General features: G+C 32.0%; 2 protein-coding genes across 3 annotated transcripts; one reads left to right on the forward strand and one right to left on the reverse strand.

Annotated features, from left to right (window-relative positions):
• Positions 1 to 1620: 1620 nt before the first annotated feature.
• On the reverse strand, positions 1621 to 8029 carry LOC143042084 (U6 snRNA-associated Sm-like protein LSm8). The gene is made up of 4 exons (XM_076214328.1): positions 7884 to 8029; positions 3426 to 3466; positions 2594 to 2721; positions 1621 to 2007 (listed from the first exon to the last, which is right to left on the reverse strand). Exons 1-4 carry the CDS (start codon positions 7912 to 7914, stop codon positions 1917 to 1919), a joined length of 291 nt encoding a protein of 96 aa, XP_076070443.1. The 5' UTR covers positions 7915 to 8029; the 3' UTR covers positions 1621 to 1916.
• Positions 8030 to 14005: 5976 nt separating this feature from the next.
• Positions 14006 to 21879, forward strand: LOC143042092 (DNA excision repair protein ERCC-1-like). Of its 2 annotated transcripts, XM_076214348.1 has the most exons (4): positions 14006 to 14132; positions 19629 to 19777; positions 20447 to 20695; positions 21390 to 21879. In XM_076214348.1, exons 1-4 carry the CDS (start codon positions 14059 to 14061, stop codon positions 21806 to 21808), a joined length of 891 nt encoding a protein of 296 aa, XP_076070463.1. In that variant the 5' UTR covers positions 14006 to 14058; the 3' UTR covers positions 21809 to 21879. The 2 variants fall into 2 exon arrangements, with proteins under 2 accessions (XP_076070463.1, XP_076070456.1); XM_076214341.1 differs by lacking the exons at positions 19629 to 19777; positions 20447 to 20695; positions 21390 to 21879 and adding an exon at positions 16238 to 17774 and having other exon boundaries at positions 14020 to 14132.
• The last annotated feature ends 946 nt before the right edge of the window (positions 21880 to 22825 follow it).

A 22825-nucleotide genomic window follows, 5' to 3' on the forward strand; every position in this document is an offset into this window, starting at 1 on the left:
ATGACACTCTCTGGATTTTGATTGACAAAATCTTTTAATAATTACGGAGACATCTTTAAAAGAACCAATCATATATTGTTCTTTTTTAGTCTAACTTGTTTGTAAATATTGATAAATAAAAAAGAGTTGATTGGCAAATCTTGTATAATCACCCAGTCCCCCCACCTTGATCAGCCTATGCATCTTGTGGCAGATCCAGAAATTTTCATAAGAGGGGTCCTACTGACTGCCCAAGAGGAGGCACCCTCCAGTAATTCTTCAGTGATTCCCTATATAATCGACCAAATTTTACCCCCCCCCCCTTAATATGACTGACAGTTTTAAATACCCCAATGAGGTTGGGGCCAAGTTATGTTAAATTTGGCCCAGTAGTTTCAGTGAAGATTTTTGTAAAATGCCAACATTGATGGACGACAGACACACAAGTAATGAAAAAATCTCACTTGGCCTCAAGTATTTTGATGAAAATCTATAAGAATATAAATGACAACAATATAGTACTCTCAAGTAACTTAAAGGTAGGCATTCACACATAACAACAAATGTATAAAATAGTTTAATGTGTGTCTTTGTACATTTATGAATTAAAACATGATAAAATGACAAGTGCAAATTGTACTTTGGGTAAGAAGATAAATACACCATGCTTCTCTGTATGTGGGATCAGTATGAACTATGAAAGTGATTTCTGTCCTGAGTTACAAGTTTCCATGAATAATAATCAATTTTGTCGTGAATACAAACTAATTTTTTTACATATATCATATGGAATGCATAAGTTCATTTGACTTTTCTATAGGATGTGCGAAACAACAAATTTTAGTTAACCAAACAAACAAATGAAATCTGAAAATTAATGAAGTAGATATGAATGAACTGATTTTCTTTCAGACTTGACTCAATTGACAATAAATTTTCTTGGATTCTGTTTTATAGGTCATTACACAAAGTACTAGTGGACAAATGTTTTAGGTGTTTGATTATTTAAAAATTTCCTATTGTGAAAAAGTATTTTAAACTCTAGTTGTCTAAATTATGTGTCATGCTTTTATTTCAAGTTTAATCTATCACCTTCAATATTTCTATAGAAATAAAATATTTTTTAATTAATTGCAGAAAGAATAAAAGGAAAAAGTAAGGTCAATCAGACAGCAATTGAACCCATCAGGCTAGTTGACTAAATTAGACATCTAAAGTTCAAATAAGAATATTTATGAAATGATGCACATAGGCTTTCTCTTGCTAGGTCAGCTGAGCCTAGACATGGAATTGTGAACCACCAGAAACAATCAATGAGCCTAGACATGGAATTGTGAACCACCAGAAACAATCAATGAGCCTAGACATGGAATTGTGAACCACCAGAAACAATCAATGAGCCTAGACATGGAATTGTGAACCACCAGAAACAATCAATGAGCCTAGACATGGAATTGTGAACCACCAGAAACAATCAATGAGCCTAGACATGGAATTGTGAACCACCAGAAACAATCAATGAGCCTAGACATGGAATTGTGAACCACCAGAAACAATCAATGAGCCTAGACATGGAATTGTGAACCACCAGAAATAATCAAACATCTCATTCAATTATCTTCACTAAATAAAATGAACTTAGTTTGAACATGTTGAATATTCATTATTTTTCCTTAAGTAATTGCTATAAATAATCAATCTTCCTTTACAGGTTTGGGAGGCATTCTTCAAAATATTTTATGACACTTTTAACACATTAAAAATGTCAATTAAGCACAAACCCATACACAAAATCTCCCTCTCTCTCTTGATCAGCTTGCATTTATTTATGTAATTTTAAAATGTACATTCTCTTTGGTTGTAAGTCCTAAAATTCCTGTAATTCAACTAAGCTGAGATTTATTTCCAAGCCATAACAGGTCTTTTTATCCTTTACATCAATGTAAAACTGAATTCAAAGGTTCAGCCTTAATGTCATTAAAATCTAATCTCTGGTCAGCTTCATCATCTATCTCTCCTATCAAAGCTCTACAAAATAAAATTCAAAAGGATTTTATGATGGGAGTTGATAAATAAAGTGAATATGTAAGACTAAAACATAGTTACAAAAAATGTATGTTTGAGAAATGAGTGATTGAATGACTTTAAGACAAATCTAAGAAGTCTGTGATGATGCAAGAAATATGGTATCTTTGGCCAGTTAAGAATTGAAATTTTTAGTTAGTTTGGAGACCAAATTGTTTTTGCATTGATTGTAAATATTACTGCCACATGTGCCATGCCTGAAATTATATTTGTACCTGAGTTTAATTTGCTACATGTATTACTATATGCTAAAATATCTCCTTTCTCCATTCTGCTATTGTTGTGAAATTGATTACCTTTTAACGCCAATGCTTTGCTTTTAACTAATGTGCCTACATGCTTCTGATCATTGAGCAATATGATGTGAATTGTGATAATTTTATATTTATTGATGTAGTAAGTTGTTTAAGACAAAAAGAAAACCCTTATCAACTAACAACAAGCTGAAATATATTTTACCATTAAAACCTGTACATGAATATTAAAAATTATCTCCCTTAGTCCCTTTGTAAGCTGTTATTATACTTACACATTATCTCCCCTGATGATGTATAGTCCCAAAATGACTTGTTCTACTCCTTGTGTAGCACTATATACCCTCTCATGGCTCTCGTCTAGAATTAAGTTGATTGTTTGATCAAATCCTTTCAATGTTCCCTGAAATAATAAATACATAAATATACATTTGTAGTTCTTCTAAAAAAAGGTTCAAACTTCTAACCAGTATGTCTGTTAAATTTTCCCATACATTTGGTAATTCCTGTTATACTATATATACAATACATGCAGAAATATATAATAAATAAAATATGAACACAAGCGAAAAAGTAAATAAATACAATATATCTATGTATTTAAATTGTCAATCATGGCCATTTGGGAACTAAAGTAACTTTGATATTGTCTATAGAAAAGCACTGATATTGAATAAAATGTTGTATGATTGCTTGTCAAAGTCCTGTAGATCAAACGACATAGATGTTGAAAACAATATGGGAGCCTGTTGTCAGATGTTAAAAATTCTATATTGACACTAAACAGTTTTTATAGAATTTTTATGATAGAAAGTGTTATCACTTGTCATACATTTTCATAAAAACATAAAATAGACATTAAAAAGGTAATAATCTGTTATAGCACTTGGTCAAATAAGTGTGGGTCAGTAATAATAAAGCTACATGTAAATAAACAGATTTAAAGAATTTACTAGAATAATTATAGTCTAATTATGAAGATGCTTTTTTAATAAGATACATTGTATATGCAATATGGTTCTTTTGCTATACTCTGCCAAGTACCATCTAATAATACTATGTAATTACTAGTGTGTATATACTTTAAGACGTATTGGTGAAACTTACCACAATTATTCTTCCATCTGCTGTGACTATAGAAACTGTACCTGATACTATGTTAAGGAATTTAAATAAACAATTGAAATTAGCTTACATATTGCATACATTTTTTATGTGGAACTATCAAAAGATAAAAAGTGGACACCCATGCTTCATCTGTTATTGTCTGTAACAAACTAAAGAAGAGTTGTGACAGTATTGTATAGTACACAGAAATAAGACGTTATTATAACAAAAAGTATACCATAAACAAATGGACCAAAACAAATCTTCAAAAGGTCAGCTACTATTTTCATTAGGTGTTAACATTACCATAATTCAAACGATTTACTGTACATGTGCTGTCACACAATTTTAAGATCACTGATAATATAGATATTTGTAAAAACAACAAAATTATAATTAACTTTATTAGGAGCTAGTTGGTGCTTTCAATTTTGTAACAACAAGATTTAAATTTTCTTTCGAAGATGCATTATTAATCTTCTTAATTCTCTCCAAAATAAAATTGAGAATGGAAATGGGGAATGTGTCAAAAGAGACAACAACCCGACCATAGAAAAAAACAACAGCAGAAGGTCACCAACAGGTCTTAACTTACTTATACAAGTATTTTTTTTCACTATCCTTAAGTTTTTGAGTTTTGAGATGCCAAAACATACTTTCTTAAATTGGTAGTAGTTTTTTTTTTTATTGGAGTTCAATATCTCAAAAAGTAAACAAAGAAATCTACTTAAACTGCATGTACATGTTAAATAAATGCGAAAGGCCTTCAATATTAGGTCCCTGTAGGCTTGTAGATAAGCAGTATTTGAAAACAACAGACAAATTACATTTTCATTGTCTCGAAACTATATTGTTATGAATAGTACAGACATCTATTAATGACAGATAATTACACAATCTGTCAGAGCAATGCAGTCAAGAGAAAGTAAAGAAAAGACCAAGTATGATTTTTTGGTTTACTGTGGATTAATTTATTTTCGTGGGTACCAATTTTTGTGGATTGAAGAAAAACTTGCATTTTCATGGATATTTGATTTCGTGGTTTTGGAAAATTCTGCATATATCCTCTTAGAAAATTTGTAATTCGTTGAACATTTAAATGCATGGTTCCCCTGAACCTACAAAATCCACAAAAATTGGTATGCAACAAATAATAATGAATTCACAGTATACAAGTAATAAAATCAGAATGTCTAAGGGATATAACTCTACCTCCAAAATAAGAAACCAGTATCAATATTTTAAAAATATTCAAATTGTAAGTATTACCCTGTAGTATAATTGATTAGATTATTTGTTAATGTGATGTCCAGTGTAAATTGCAGCAGGAAACCTGCTTTTACAAGGTCATGTGAATCTTTAGTTAGAGCTAAGCTTGATTGGGCTGTACAATCTTAATCAACTTTACATGATTATCTCCCTTTACAATTTTTTAATGACAATTCTATTTCTCACATTTATATTATCATGTATTATTTGAAAGTGCAATCTAAAGAAAAATTTGCTGACATTTTTAAGAAGTTCAGCTGAACATAACTTTATATAATAATGACTTTCACAACACAAATTGTAATTAACAAGGAGAGTGCGATTCTCCCAAGAAAATCCCAGTCACCTATATAGCTTGAACCTAGAAAGCCTTAACCACCAGTCCTGGGTCTAAACAATTATTTGAAAGTACCTTGAGTAATTAACATTTGCAATGGAAAACTATAAGAGATCATAAGAGGAAAGACTGTACAGCGAGGAAATTGTGTCAACTTTAACCTTAGAATCAGGACCTCTGTGTTTGAATAAACGTCTTTACACTTTTGGTATTTAGCTGAATTTTGACTCCTAGTGACCTTAAAATTTGCTTCGAATCACCTTCTGACTTCAAGCAACAATCACTTTTTTATTGTGACGTGAAATTTTTTAAATTGTAATGTCAAAGTTAACGGGAACTTGTGTGATCTTACATAATGACAAACAAATTTGCATACAAGAGTAAAACATCTATTCAGCACTCTTTATAAGTAAAGAATACGTCCCAACCTTATCTGATTATCGAATACTCAAGGGATTTTATCCCTTCATAAAGCCTTCATGTGTAATTACTCTTTAGCCTGTTCTGTGATACACATAACAGTATACATTTTGAGTTTCTTTAGTATTATGTACTAGTGTTTTGTGGTTGTTTTTGAAAGATAGATGTAGTCATTGATCACAGGCACTTGTTTCTATCAACGGGATAGTTGATTATCATTGTATAAGTAAAGATTATCAAGTTGTCTGCATATTGATACAAGTATTGTAAAATTTCTGCCGAGTCACAATATGAAGTTTTTTTGTCATGTGAGCGCAGCTATCAAGATAAAAAAAGCCTTCATATTGTTTTGGAAGTCTTTTCTTTATAACACCAGCAAACCGGAAGATGACTTGATGAGTTCATGTAAAACTTATCAACATCGGTTCAAACATTATGACATCGCTGATATGTCCAGGTCAAAGTTTACGGACCTTAATGTCTGTGTCAGTATCAGGTCTGTTCGCGCCCAAGGTCCGTTTGCACCAAATCCATGACAAATCGCACCACTGGCAAATCGCCCCACTTTCTTAAAAATCGTCCCACTTTTGTTTACCAACTCGCCCCACTTATGAAAAGGATAAAATCCCATTGAAAATAGGTGGGATAACTTGCTCCATTTATGAAAACGGAAAAAAAATCACTCTGATATAAGGTCTGCCAACTCGCCCCACTTGTGAAAAATAGATAAATCCTGATGAATTTAGTAATGCCAACTCGCCACACTTATGAAAAAAGATGCAATCCCGTTTGAATGGTTTTACACTAGTCATTTTTTGGGCCCTTTACAGCTTTCTGTTCGATTTGAGCCAAGCTAGGCTCTATGTTGAAGACAGTACTTTGACCTAAACATAATGGTTTTTCTTTTACAAATTATGACTTGGATGAAGAGTTGTCGTATTGGCACTCATACAAAATGTACCACATCTTCTTATATCTATTTTGTAGTTCTTTTCTTTTTGTTGAAATAAAGCATAAAGACATGAAAGAAGTGAGTATCAGTTTCTGTGACGTGAATGCCAACTAGCCCCACTAGTGAAACTTGGAAAAATCCTGATGAATTGAGTCTTGCCAACTCGACCCATTTATGAAAAATAGAAAATACCTGATGAATCAAGTTAAGTCATGCCAACTCAATGTCAATAATAATGATTTAATAAATTTTCGTTTTTTTTTGTATTCTATGTTCAAGATTAGTTTTTAGTTCAGTGGGGTGAGTTGGCAAACCTGAAATTATATATTCATCTAGATTTTACATTATTTCATTAAGTGGGGCGAGTTGGCAGGAGAAAAATTAAAGGGATATAACACTTTTCACAAGTGGGGCTAGATGGTAAACCAGTTTGGGGCGATATTTTTAAGTGGGGCGAGTTGGTGAAAAAGTGGGGTGATTTGGTGTGGGGTGATTTGCCAGTGGGGCGATTTGTCCTGCTTCCATTTGCACCCTACACGTTCGCATCCAACTTTAAATCAAATTCTAATTGAATAATTAGAAAATGATGATTGTTGTTTTAAATTGCTTTGATGTAAATACTGCATGTATTTAGTTTGGTATGAGTAAACATGGTAAAACATTGAAGATTTAAATGAAAAGCACAAAAGAGAATTGTTTTTAACAGCTTAATTGGCTCCTTTGATCTGAAACAATGACAACAGAAAAATTATAGCAAAACACTAACCAAAACATGATTAAAATGTATTTAACACCAAAAAAAAATTGTACATGTAAGATTAAGAATCTCACTTTATTTTGAAACGATGAACACAAATTATAGCAGTACACTAACAAAAAACATGCTGCTTATCAGATATATTCAACACAAAAAAAATGTTGTCTCACTTTATATTTTGACAATGACAACAAAAATATTTATGGTAATGCACTCGCCAAAACTTGATTACAAAGTTATTAAACTGACACAAAACCAATATAAAAAGGGTTGAATGTGTAGGGAGTTAACGGACTTTGGATGCAAACATTTAGGGTGCGAAAGTGAAAGGGTGTGAACATGAATGGGTGCGAATGTGTTTTTGGGCGAAGAGATATGGATTTGTCTGTTTATAACTATTTGACGTCACAAAGTCTTGAAAGCCTTGACATGCAATTTCATATAGAGATAAGGATGATGTAGACAATGGGACAACTGATAAAAGGTTGAAAGTCGGTCTTCCTATAATTGACAATTTGAAATCTAAACAATGTCCATCTTGACACTTTCTGTCTTTCAGTTTCACAGTGACCACACTCACACTCACAGGTAAACAATTGTTCATAATCAAAATATATAGACAGGATATACATTTTGTAAGGTATCTTTAGATGAGAAAAAATAACAAACATAAAGACAAATAAGAGGAACATCCGTTTAAAACATAGAACTGTGTAAGGATACGATTCACATACGATTCCAATGCTGAAGCCATTTTCAAAGATTAAGATAAATCAAGATGAGTTCCGATCGTAGATTATTTCGCGCGAACATCGGAACGGCTATGGGTAATGTTCCGTGTTTCAATGTTTATTGGCTTCACACTGCAGTGATAGTTTATTTTCCAGTTGAAAATATGATCTGAGTTACATTTGGTTTCCTTTAAGTTTTATGTTTCATTATTGAGAAACCCAATGATCACGAAGGATGAGTGTAACCAATTATTCTCGTAGTCTAAAGTGTTCATTTAAAAGAATCCACTACAACTCGCCCCACTGGAAGATCGCCCCACACAAAATCTTTCACCAACTCGCCCCACTGTTTAAAAAATCGCCCCACTCTTGTTTAATAACTCGCACGAAATAGAAAGGGTAAAATATCATTGAAAATAGGTCTGACAACTCGTCCAAATTATGAAAAGGGTCAAAATCCAGCTGACATCTCGCCCACAGTACTTATGATCACTTAATAGAAAAAAAACCAGGATGAATTTAGTCATGCCAACTCGCCCCACTTATGACAAAAAAAATGCAATCCCTTTGAATATAGGTCAGCTCGCCTCATTTATTAATAAAAGAATTAAATTGTACTGAATTAAGGACTACAAACTCGCCCCACTTATGAATTAAATGAATACTTACGAAAACCTTAGAAATATGATGTTAATTTATTGACTATTGTACCTGTTTATGACGGACCATGTATGACGTATGTGAGGTCCGGTTTTGATAAAAAAAAAAAAAAAAAAAAAATGATTAACTAACAAATGTGTACAAGTATTTTCTTATCAGTGGTCATTATGAGAAAAAAAAGTTTATTATAGTATTAATGAATGGGTATTTTTATAATGGCCCTGTTATATGTCCAAGGTCTGTAATAATGGTCGAGGAAGTCTGTAATGGCCCGAGGCAACGCCAAGGGCCATTACAGACATACGAGGCCATTATTACTGACCAAGGACATATAACAGGGCCATTATAAAAACACCCATTTCTTAATACATTTATTAACCAACTTAAAAAAGTGTATGTGTTGCTGCCAACTTGATGTACTCTCTTATTCTTTTAATGACTGGCATTTTAATTTGAAAAAAGATAATTTGTACTTCACCATGATCAAGCTTTAAATATACCAAATATCCAAGATATTAAGTTGAAAGAAGTTATGTGTTGAAAACCAAGATGGACAGTGATCCCTTTATATGGTTCTTTAATGTTTGTTGCTGGTTACTACATTAAATAAAATACAAAAAGGTATTATACTCTTTACAGCTTAATTTTATTAACTTTATTCAAAACCCTAACTGGGCTTAATACAGACAAGCTGGGCATTAATACAGGGCCATTACAGAAAAACAGGGCCATTACAGAAATAACAGGGCCATTACAGAAAAACAGGGCCATTACAGAAAAAAACAGGGCCATTACAGAAAAACAGGGCCATTACAGAAAATATGTTATTTTTAATAACCAGTCATTTTTGGCAATAATGTACTTAGTTGGTTAATAAAATAAGATAAATCATTACTGAAATATCAATATGGATCATTATGTGAACATGCACTGATATTGAAATTAAGTTTCACTTGTTCCTATATAGCCATATGGTCTTCTGTGGAGAAATAAGTCATGTTTGTTTTATTGAACAGTGATTACCCCAAAAAAATATATAGCAAAGGTATAATTCATAAGTATTGCACTGAAATCCTGCAGAAGATTCTGAATTAAAAAAAAAATCATTAAATTAGGACAGAAAATATATTCAGTAGATATTTTTTTTAAATGTGTACAATAACATAGGAATTTTAGACCTTACACTGTACAATTTTGAATGGGTTTTACCTAAATTGCACCGATTGTGAGCTTAGTTGCACTGAAATCCTTAAGCTTAAATTTGACTCTAAGATTTTTGATTTTAAAATTTTATGCAAATTGGATATTAATAAGACGTTTGTTCATGTATCAACAGTTCAGTAAGACAAATGTTTGACCGGTTTTGTTGATTTTAATACAATTATCAGGAACTACGGATCCTCGGGCCATAAACTGTGTTTGCGATTTATAATTTAGCAGGAACAAGACTGTTATAACAGCTTATTTATTAATGCTTGTAGATTAAGACTTTGGTTTGTTCGCTTGCTTAGTTTTTACAAGGATTTGTATAGTACAAATCTTTGGTTCACCCTTGGTTTGTATTAAAAAAAAAGAAAAAAAAAGAAGATGTGGTATGATTTCTTAATGTTTGTTCAAGTATTGCAATTAAGGTTGACATATGTAAACAATATAAATAGGCAGAGTTAAACTTTTATACAATAGTAACATTATACTTAAATTTAATTGGACATTATAAAATAATTTAATTTTGGATGTAATGCGTCTTCTGATTGGCTGACGTCGTTTAGTTTATCATATCATAGACACAATTTTGTCATGTGACCATGACGTCATCAACGTTTTTTTCATGATTTACACCGGTTTAAAATGGAATTTAGAATTAAATTATAAGAAATAACTGTAATGTTTTGTCAGTCTATTCAAAAATAACATAAAAAATGTGGTGAACACTATTAAATAACCCGCTACGCGCGTTATTCAGTGTGCACCACATTTTTTATGTTATTTCTTCATAGACATAAAAAATATTACAGTCATTCCTTAAATAATCAAATGTACCTATTATACAGATACTCCGCCTACTCATATTGTTTGCAGATGTCAATCTTAATTACAATGCTTGAACAAACATTAATACAAACAAGGCAAGCAAGCCAACCAAACTCTTATTCTACATGCATTAGGAAATTGACTATAAAGGAGATCGATTTGTGTCCAGAGGAACATCAACAAGCTGTGGGTAAAATTATTGCCGAAACGTACGTAGATGCTGTCAAGAAGAAAATTTACGGCTTTCGTTATCGATAACGAGTTTTCTAACGTGAGGGTACCCAAATTGCACCTATTTTGACAGATTTTCGCCAATGTGGTTTTTGATCAAGACAAAAGTTTTCATTCTGTGTTTATTTTTGTATATTTACTACACAATTATACAAATTTTATTTTGAATCAATCTTGAATCATAGTGAAATAAATTGCTCTGCTGAGCGCAGCTGGATACGATCGCCGAGGTCCAACACTGAACAGTTGGGGCAAAAATGGACACAATATTCGTGCTTGATACAGGTCTGAATTTGGGTTGTTATTAAATATTTGACACATATTATAATTAGGTTTCTGACACAATAACTGCAGTCGAAGAACTTAGAATTGGTAATATGATTTGAATTTATATATTTTGTTCTTTTGTGCAATACCCCCCCCCCCCCCCCCCCCTTTTTCCCTTTTTTGGCAAATAGTCCAAAACCTAACATTTCTTTAATCATAATTTACAAGAAGTGTAAGGGAGGTAAATCGGAACATACCCAACATTGTATGTTAAATGTTTTTGAATAAGGTAGATTCATGGTATACCGCCATCTTGGATTGTACAATCACAGTACAAAATCGGTCTAGTTATTTGCCTTAATCTGCAAATTTGGAGACAGATTTGCAATTCAATGGTTAGACTGTTTTTTCTATATAAAGAAAACTTGTTAATTAATTGTATTATACAAAATATTTTAACAAATATCATTTTTTTTGGTTTTAAAATAAAAAAAAATCAAATGAGCCATTTAAGGGGAGATAACTCCTTTAGTACAAAATTTATACTGGGCTAATAGGGAATTTTTTTATTTTTACTAGTAGCAAGAAAACAAGTTCGGTGACACCATGTTTTCTTTTTATTTTTTTAAAACATATTATGACAGCTATCTTCTCACAATTTATTTCAAATTTCTATCTCATAGATTTTTTTTTATGCACACTAATGTTTTTTTTTCATGAACAAACTAACCAAATTTTGGCAATTTTTAACGACTCATAGGTTGAAAAATAGCACGGTGACCCATACTTTTTATCAAATTTTTGAAAAGAGCAAAGTAAAATCTTCATTTTGGCAAATTATAAGAAAATTTTGTCTGAAAAAATATATACTTATTCCTAAACAGTGTGAGCCATAACCCACAAAAGTCAATACTAACCATCCCTTCATGGTATGGAACCTTGTGGTTTAATTTCAGAAAGATTCTCACACTTAAACACAAGTTATTGTTTGGAAACTTCAATAAACAGCTGCGCCATGAGCGCATGATACGCCTGTCGTCTTGTGTGTGAAGTTTTATGCAATAATCATAAATAGTTTCTGAGATACAGCGTGACATGTGAAAACCACCCCTTTTTTTTACAAAAAAACTCAATAACTCTAAAATGAAATTTTGAATCATCACAAAAAAGAATATTTAATACAGATCTTAAGATTAATATAACTAGGAAGTGTATAAAGTTTTAATCAGTAACGGTTTTTGAGATACAGTGCAACATGTGAAAAAAAACCTTTTTTCACAAAAAAAAACTCAATAACTCTTAAATAAAATTTTGAATCATAACCAAAAAGTATACAGATCTTAAGATTAATATAAATAAGAAGTGTGTAAAGTTTTAAGCAATACTCATAAATCGTTTTTGAGATACGGCGCGACATGTGACACCCCCCTTTATTTAAAAAATCTCATTACCTCTAAAATAAAATTTTGAATCATCACTAAAATGTTTACAGATCTTTAGATTAATATAACTAAGAAGTGTGCAAAGTTTTAAGCAATAATCATAAATCGCTTTTGAGATACGGCGCGACATGTGAAAAATACACATCCCTGATTTAATTATAAAGTCCCGTAACTCAAAAAGTTTAAATCTTATTTTCACCAAAAACTATACAGATCGTTTGACCATCATGAGAAACAACTATGTTTATTTTCATGAAATGGATAAGCGGTTCTTAATTAAGTTACGGTGCGACATGTGGACGCCGGACAGACAGACGGACGCCGGACATTTGTATACCATAATACGTCCCGTCAAAATTTTGACGGGCGTATAAAAATGCTAATTTGGGCCCCTTTTTTGGCCCATAATTCCTAAACTATTGAGACCATAACCCTCAAAATCAATCCCAACTTTCCTTTAGTGGAATTTAACCTTCTTGAAAAAAAATATAGAGATCCATTCACTAAAATTAAAGTTATTGTCCGGACACTAAATGCGTCTTCGGACGACGACACAGACCACGACGCAGACGACATGATATCATTATACGATGCAAACATTTTTTTGCGGTCGTATAAAAAATGGGTTGAAACGACTTCCAAACGATCCATGATTCTTTTGAATAAGTAGTGCCCAAATTGCAGTTATGCTAAAATTCTCACCCTTAAAAATCGAATCAAAAATGTTTTGTTTTATTTCTTTAAGGATGTACTTATACGTGAGATTTGGGTATTTGTGTCAGATTTTGTCCTCCTTGTTTTACCCCCTTCAATACTGGGTAAACTATTTTGCTTTTCATAGAAGACCTCAATAGCTCATAAAAGGTCATTTACCAAAATTTAAGCAATTTCTAGAGATTTCTTTTCTTTCGATTTGAGACCCAAATAAAAGTAATGCAAATGTAAAGTTACAGTCCGAATCAGCCTTTTCCCGCATTTCAAAAAATGAAATAGCTCAAAAAAGAGCTCTATAACCTATCAATATTGTGTTTCTTAACTAATGCTCTTCCAACTTAGTTTCAATTTTAAACTCAAGATTTTTCTCATTTCACCTATAAGTTCATCCTTAAAATTAAGCACAATTTGACATTGTTCCATGCTTTCTATTGTTTTTATTAAAGAAATTGACGCTTGTTACTTTTTTATTGCTCATTTTAAAAGTTGAGTTTTTGTGGACGTCGCATGGCGACATTCCGTAGACTTCCGTAGAATTACCTTTTCAGTGAATACACCTTATATCTGTTGATATATACTGTAAACTTTCTGTGTATTTCTATATATATATGTATAATGCTGTGTATAATGTCAAACCATAAAAAGATAAATTGTTTAGTCTCAAAGAAAACTTTTTTCTAAATAGGTGCAATTTGTGTACTCGAAGCAATTTAGGTACTGTGACGTTAGGTACGAGACGACAAAGGTACGAATTAATGTAAGTAGAGGAGTTACGAACGACAGAAATAAAATGAACCCGTTACAGTAACTTTATGTTGAAAAATGAATGTTCTTGGCAGAAACCTGCTAGCAAATCTTTGTCAGCAATTTAAGGAATCTTTCTCTGTAGTCGAAAGGTATATAAAGAACATTCATCCACAGTGTTTATGACTAGATTATATATAGTTTAACTTTTAAGTTGATAATGAGTAAGGTCATAATATAGACAGTTCATTTTGAATTGTCAAGTACGTGTGATGTGCATGATGTGCTTTCAAGACTTTCAAGTTCAGGGTTCTGTTCAAAGCTAGTCAATGAGTTCTATATTCATGAAGATATGTCTGTACTCATCATTTTCAAAAATTTCAAGTCCACAGATGCATCAATATACACCTTATCGCTATTTGTCCGCCATTACTGGATATCACACAGGTTCCCGTAAAATTTTGACATCATAAAACAAAATATCTGACGCCACAATGGAAAAATGATTGTTGTTTGCGTCAAAAGTTCAAGCGGCCGGGTCAGCCGGGATTAGCGATAAGGTGTATTGTAAAAACTGAAGTTTAAACATCTAATTTTATGGGTTTTCTTGCTCTATATTGTTATGGATAATGGAATAAGAATTATTATATAGCAGTGAAATTTCATGAATTAACTGTTGGACTCACCATGGCCAAAACTGTTATCCAGACCCCAAACACACCTTTAATATGGCTGTGTAAACTCAATCTGGTTATATAAAGTTATCACCCTCATTAATTCCTGAAAATGGACCTAGTTGTCCAAGTACATCTGAATGGGTGGTCTTGAATATAGGTTAGGGGTCATCCATAATTGTCAACCATTTTCCAAAGTGTACAAAACGTACACTTTTTCAGACCCCCCACCCTCCCTCAAAAAGTGTACATCAACCATATTCAGATTTCAAGACAAGAAGCAATCATTTTTATTAAAAAAAATATCCTGTCTATCATAGTTTAGTTTAATATAGAAATTTGCATTGAAAAAAACTGAAACATTTCTGACTGTTTTATACAGTGATAAAAAATAAGTGTACGGTAAAAATGTTGATTTTTTAACCCCCTCCCCCCAAGTGTACGTTTTGTACACTTTGGAAAATGGTTGACAATTATGGATGACCCCTTATTATGAGTTAATGATAATTGAGCTACTCATATTTTTTGTCACTAAACAAGTTGAATCTGTTGTTAGTCCTCTATTTATAATTGATTTTGGGGTAAAGAATGCAATCAAAACCCTATATTACTGATTTAAATTCTAAATCTTCCAATCTTTGTCACTACCTTTAGTTCAACTTAGAGATACACAAAATATAGTGCACTGATCATAACATTTTATACATCCTATGATGAAAAGATAAAGTACTTTTTAGACAAGTGATGTCATTGTTTAAGTCATCTTTAAAAATTGGAGTTATCTTGCTTTGTCCAGAATTGTAGTTGAATCAATGACAACCGCAAATTTAACTAAAGCAATCTTTACCCATCAGTGCTTACAAGTACTTTGTTGTTGCACAAACATTCATACATTATAATAGAAATTTACATAAAGTGAATGAGGTCATAAATATAGGCCATATATATGCATGACTATCAGTCCATCATAAGTTAAATAAGTGAATGTTTAACATGTATTTCCTTCAAGTATATATTTCCTTATAAATTGTACCAACTAAAAACAATGTACATTGTACATGTAGCATGTGTAGTATAAACCATGATGATGATGGGAGTTTTTAACGACCTTGACTGGCTACACAGCCCTCACACAGTTGGTTATAAACCATTGTTATTTGTAAGGCTATTTAATATATGTTTGTATCTGAATATATTAAAGACTCGGTGTATGTGCAATTATGATTAAATGTTCAATACAAACAAGTATCCTTTTTTTAATTAGGTAGAGTATGAAGTAATAATTATATTGTAATAACTACTCCCATTGAATTTATGTACCATTAATGTTACGCTGTAAAAACTGTAGACACTTACATTTGGAAGATACTGTACATGTACTTCTCATACATACTCTGTTATTTTATCATACCTCAACAAATGTAACTTGCAGTTAGACTTAACAACATGTAAATGTACAAGATTATATTATATCAAAAATTAAATACAAAAAAAAAATAACATTTTTCTTGAATTTACATGTCATTGAACAAATGTTGGATATTTGTAATTATATCTGAAAGAAGAAATTCTTAATTCTACAGCTAAACCAGCACCAAGAGAATCACCAAAAATGGCAGAAAAGAGAAGATTCCACATTCCATCTGCTGCTGAAATTGAAGACAGCAAGAAGGATGTCACAGAAAGCTTCAGGCCAACAAGCATTTTCAAGACATATCGTGAACAAAAAAAGAATGATCCTTCAGATGAGATTCAAAATAAGAAACCAAAACTACCTGATGTTTCAATTAAGAAAAAGGCAGAAGGTTCATCCTGTCAAAGTAGTCTTGGAAACGTTCAAACAGTCAAATCCTCCAACTCAGGTTCAAAATCTACTACTTCAATTGATCAATTTGTAAAACCTTCAGATTCAAGAAGTACTTTCATAAAACCCTCCACATCAAACGACAATGCCCCAAAAACTAACATATTTGCTAAGAAAGAAGAAATGCTGGGAACTGATTCAGTTGCTAAGACAAATTCAACAGAAGAAAATGCCCCAAAACTTGCAATTCCAGGAAAAACTAGTTCACTCCTAGTTCACCAGAGGCAAAGGGGAAATCCAATTTTAAAGTTTGTACGCAATGTTCCGTGGGAATTTGGTGATATAGTTCCAGATTATGTCATGGGTCAGACAACTTGTGCATTGTATCTCAGCTTACGTTACCATCAGCTAAACCCAAACTATATACATGACAGATTGAAACAGCTAGGAAGAAGTTATGAGTTACGAGTGATGTTAGTGCAAATTGATATTAAAGAGCCTCACCACTTGCTTAGAGAACTTGCTAAAATATGTATTTTAGCTGACTGTACACTTATTCTAGCTTTCTCAACAGAAGAAGCAGGGCGTTATTTGGAGTCTTATAAAGTATATGAAAACAAACCTCCAGATGCCATTATGGAGAAAACAGATCAAGACTTTATGGCTAAAATGACAGATTGTTTGACTAATATCAAATCAGTGAACAAAACTGATGTGGCCACTCTTATTTCAACATTTGGATCTTTGAAAGACATAGCAGAAGCAAGTCAGGAAGACTTATCTTTTTGTCCAGGTTTTGGACCACAGAAAGCAAAGAGAGTGCATGATTTGTTTAAAGAACCATTCCTACGAGCAAATAAAAATAAGGATCTGAAATGAAAAATGAATATTTCCATATAAGATATCATGTGTACATATTAGTTTCAAATTTTGAACTCTTATCTCATAACCTATGTGTTTTCAAAAGGTTCAGCAGAAAATGTAACTAATTATGAATGTCTATACATTTGTATAACAAGATGATGTCTTTAAATTTATCATGTTTATGATACATGTAATAGTAAGACACTGTACAATGCTGTAAGACTAAACATAATGTAGACTTTCAGGGTAAAAAACAACTCTCTGTAAATGGTGACCATGTCATGATGTGAATAATGTAATTTAATTTTCAGAAATTGTTAAGACTTGAAACATATACAAGTGTACTATCAATGACTATTATGTTAAACTTCTTTTCGTTTAAATTTTCTTTTTAATAAGTCATGTACAGAATAAAATTCAGATTAAAAATCAGTAAACAAGCTTTCTCTTGTACATGTGCTTATGTGTTTTTATTGTGAAGACTTCTAGATTATTAAAAGGTAATGTTTTCCATGTACATGATGTATCTTAGTTGGCAAAACTTCCATTGGTAATTGCATACAGTTTAAGTACTTTGAGTAGCAACTTTTAAACTTTTTGTGTATTTTGCTTTCAAAACTTGTTGATGATTGAACATGTACAAAATGATGTATCTGCTGGTTATTCTATAAGCATGTAGATTGTGCACTGAAATACATATTACATACCATACATATGTTAGGAATCATCTGATGACTGAACTAGTACTGTACATGTCTCCCAAATAGACTTGAATGCTTGGTATTGGATAAAGTTAAACAATGTTAAATGATACATTTTGTCATTAAATCTTCAGTTTATCATACCTGTTATTGTCATGATTGTACAGTAGCAGTACTACATTGTCATGGTTGTACAGTAACAGTATTACATTGTTGTGGTTGTACAGTAACAGTACTACATTGTCGTGGTTGTACAGTAACAGTACTACATTGTCGTGGTTGTACAGTAACAGTACTACATTGTCATGGTTGTACAGTAACAGTACTACATTGTCGTGGTTGTACAGTAGCAGTACTACATTGTCGTGGTTGTACAGAAGCAGTACTACATTGTCGTGGTTGTACAGTAACAGTACTACATTGTCGTGATTGTATAACTGAGTTGGACCTAATAGTTTTAACTGAACATAACATGTTACAGACATTCTGGTGTTCAGAACTGTTTTATTAGCTTTTTGTCTTGCTTTCAAAACTCTAAACATTACTCTGGAAACTCCGAAACAAGTTCATGTATGTAGTGCAAAATGAAATTGGTACTAAAAGTGTAAGATAATCATAGGCAAGACTAAGATGATTAATTTTTAACAAATAAAACGAAAACAGCATTTACAGTTGATGTTATATATATTATCAACTATCGTGACTAAAGGTCACTATTTGGCCTTCAACTATATATGAACAATACACATACCATTTAATAAACTATAAAAGGCATGAACATTACAAGAAGAGAACAATTCAATTGATAAGACTAAACTAAAAACCTTATTTATGACCCTTCCAAAAAAAAAATGAAAAACAGATATGGCATACAGCAACCAATAACCACTAAAATAGAGGCTCCTGGCATAGACAAGCTTACTTTTAAGAGTGAGCTGAATTAACATAGATTTAATTCATTGAATGTAATCATTATTCAGAAGTTTGATAAGTATGAATCTATGCATCCTTTAATAGAAGTCACACTAAACATGCTAAACTCCATAATCATATACATGAATTATTTTTTCAAATACAAGACTAACAAGACCAGAGGCTTCTGACTTAAAACGCGCAAAAAGGCAACAGAGTTAAGAAGGTTTTGTTAGTCCTCTAGCCAATGTCGTGAATGTAGAAAAAACAAACAAATAGCACTAGGTACAGTAAAATTCAGTTTAAAAAATTTGTAGTTTGAAGTCAGAATAGGCACAATGATAGGTAACAAAAGAAACTTTAAATAAAATGACAATAAAACATAAATTTACAAAGGACTGCTAGCAGTTGCTGACATGGCAACTCCAGACCTGGATTACACTGAGTTCACTTTATCATCATGATCATGTATAAATCTGTAAGATTTTTACCGTCAAACACAACAGTCTGATCAAACGATCAAAACCTATAAAGTAAATACAAGGGAGATAATCAAGATTTACCATAACAGAAGATGCAAATATTATCAAATTTTGTTCTATTTCAGAATCAGAATGCCTAATTATGCAAACCACAATATTTAAATAAATCAGGTTTAAAAAAAAACTAAGATATTTAAATTGTTACTTTCAGATGTGCATTTCATACCACAGCTGCCATTAAAACACAGCATACAAAAGGCCCATACCGATATGTTCCTATTCTGATTCCAGTAGAAGAGGTAGGACATAATCCTTTGAAAGCTTTGAAATGTCACAGAACTGGAGGAAGAGGGCCTGATGGTAAGTGTTATAGGATTAGTGCTTAGTTTGGACATTTTTATAGCAATTCAAAATAATAACAGTTCACCTTCAGCATGGAAATGACTATAATACCTATACAAACTGATAGACTAATTTGTCACAACATAATTAAAGTGGAGTGAAATTCTTATAGAATTGTAAGTATGTTTTATTTTATCACCTCGCACTTTCATTACTTGGCTGTGGTTTTCTACAGCAGTTGGTTCAAATTTCTGACCAGTTGAACAATTTGATTTTATAAAACAAATTTCAATTTGGTCAGAATTTTGAATATGTTGCAATTGGTGGAGAGCAACACTAACAGTCAAGTCACTGTAAGTACATTTGAAGTTTTGAAAAAGTGTATGTTCAGACTGCAGGATTTTAAATACTACTAAAAGGTTCACTGCAATGGGAATACAAATTAATAGGAAACATGGAATAAATGTTGATTTGACAGCAACCCAATGAAACAAATAAAGAAGAAAAATCATCAGTTATTTTGAGAGTTACAAAGTTATCCATATTGACATACTAGTTATAATGCATGTGGCTCTTAAAAATAATTGTGATGTCACATAATATAGTGTATCATCTTATGTACAAGCAGGACTTGTAACTGTTTAAGTTTGCTTTTGAATTAAGAAAATAATGGTTTTTTTTATATAGGTAGAATATGGAATCACAGAAGAGCTGGTGGAAAATTTGACCGCAAGTTGCGAATAGTAGATAACAAGAGGACTGACTTTGGCGGTGAAACAATAGTGGAGAAAGTAATCTATATCAGATATGATCCTCTGCGGTCAGCAAAGATTGCTGCAGTAGCCGGGGGATCCAGGAAACGTTTTATTGTAGCCACAGAGAACATGCAGCCAGGTGACATCATCACTACATCATGTGATGTAAAAGAAGAATCAGGTAGGCTTGTATAAAAATTAAAACATGAAAATTAAAGATGTGTTAGGAAGGGGGGAGTGGTTGGATATTCAATGAAAAAAATATTAAATATTTTCAGTTTACAAAGTCAAGGTCTAAGATTATACATGGTCAAAAGTTCAAGGAGAAAAATGTTGTCCAGTCTTCATCATACATCAAAACAGTACAAGTTTATATGGATAAAAAACTTCTTATATACATGATGATTATGTACTTCTTGTAAACAGGGCTTAAAATATTTATGTCAGAGACCAATCAAAGCTCTTTTGTACTATTGAAGTGTAAGTTCAGGAACCAACTTCAACAGGTACTTTAATTTACAGAAAGAAAAAAAGCATAAAAATGTTGATAGCCCAAAATATGGTCTTTATGGTCTATACAAAATAGACAACAGTCAATTTTACCAGTGGGAACAACCATAGTTACAATTACAATTTCGCAATATAAAGACAGTAAAATTTTCTTTGAAAATACATTATTTATATGATGCTAGCAAAGTAAAATGAACCTTTCAGAATATTCAATTTACTTGAATCCAGCTGTATACTTTGTGTCAGATCTATACAGTTCCTTGACTTTTGTTGGTAGACAGCAGGACAGTCAAAGATTTTGAATATCAAATTTAGATAATGTTCATAAGAGGGGAACAAATCATTTTATTAAAGCTTCATTACAGGTGTCAAACTGAAAGAAGGTGATTCCCGTCCACTTGCAGTTATACCATCCAATACAATGGTCCATAATATTGAATTACAAGTTGGAAAAGGAGGTATTATTGCTAGAGCTGCAGGTTCATATGCTCGTGTTTCCAAGCAACTTTTAAATGAATGTGTGCTGAAAATGCCTTCAGGAAAAGAAATTGTGGTCTCCAATAAATGTATGGCAAGTGTTGGCCAAGTATCTAATGCAGCTCATAATACAATAGATATTGGGTCTCCAAATAAATTACGCTGGCTTGGAATTAGACCTAGAAGTGGCTTCTATGTGGCTCCTCAGGACGCACAAAAAAATAACAAAAAGAATAAATTTCTTAGGAAGAAAAAATCATACCTTAAATCACAAGAACCAGAACAATATGTTAAATTTACTTTTTAAATAAAATCAAATATTCAATGTATGATTCAATTTGTTCTTCTGTTATTGTATTAAAAGATTATGTCAGTTTACAGTTATTTCTCTTCCCTTTCATGCGAATTGGATTTCCTAATTTGTATAAATAACCAAGTGCTCCGCAGGGCGCAGCTTTATACGACCGCAGATGTCGAACCCTGAACAACTTCGGCAAGTATGGACACAACATTCAAGCTTGAGACAGCTCTGAATTTGGATTGTGATCAAATTTTTGACATAATATAGGTTTTTGTCACAAAATTAATGTGGTCAAAGATCTAACAAATATATTCCACAATACTGTTCAAATGAAGATTTCTTATTGAAACTTTAATATGAGTTTCTGACACAAAACAAATGTCAAGATCTTACAAATCTATTGCACAATATAGTGCAGTTAAAGATTTCTTCTTCAAACTTTTAAAAAATGTTGATATTTGAGAAATTTGGGCGAAAAAAATGAAAACTGCTAACACCCCCCTTTTTTTTGCAATTAGTCCAAACTTTGACATTCCTTTATACATAATTTACAAGTGGTGTAAGGGAGGTATATGCAAACATACCAAAAATTGCATGTTAAATGTTTTTGATTTATCTCCCTTACACTGCCTTTAAATTGTCTTAATTGTCCATTGACCAGAAAAACCTAATTTTCCCCCTTTTTTGCCCCTAATTCCAAAACATTTTGAGCCATAACCCCCCAAAGTCACTACTAATCATTCCTTCATGGTATGGAAACTTGTGGTATAATTTCAGAGAGATTCATACAATTAAACACAAGTTTTGTTTGAAAACTGCAAAAATGCTCATTTTGGGCCCCTAATTACATAACATTTGGTACCATATCCCCCAAAATTAATCCCAACCTTCCTTTAGTGGTATTAAACCTTCTGGTAAAAAATTATAGAGATCCATTACGTAAAAACTAAAGTTATTGTCCTGAACTAAATATGTCTTCAGACGATGCAGACGACGACATGACAGCATTATATGATGCAAATT

The sequence above is a fragment of the Mytilus galloprovincialis genome, chromosome 1, assembly GCF_965363235.1.
Source record: "Mytilus galloprovincialis chromosome 1, xbMytGall1.hap1.1, whole genome shotgun sequence".
Taxonomy (NCBI): domain Eukaryota; kingdom Metazoa; phylum Mollusca; class Bivalvia; order Mytilida; family Mytilidae; genus Mytilus; species Mytilus galloprovincialis.

Excerpts from the sequence above, each read along its gene's own strand:
- LOC143042084 (XM_076214328.1), bottom strand. The coding sequence starts at position 7,914 with ATGGCTTCAGCATTGGAATCGTATGTGAATC. Across the intron at positions 2,722-3,425 it reads CAGATGGAAGAATAATTGTG|GGAACATTGAAAGGATTTGA; the intron begins GTAAGTTTCACC and ends TTATTATTTCAG. Across the intron at positions 2,008-2,593 it reads ATCATCAGGGGAGATAATGT|AGCTTTGATAGGAGAGATAG; the intron begins GTAAGTATAATA and ends TTTATTTTGTAG.
- LOC143042092 (XM_076214341.1), top strand. The coding sequence starts at position 16,267 with ATGGCAGAAAAGAGAAGATTCCACATTCCATCTGCTGCTGAAATTGAA.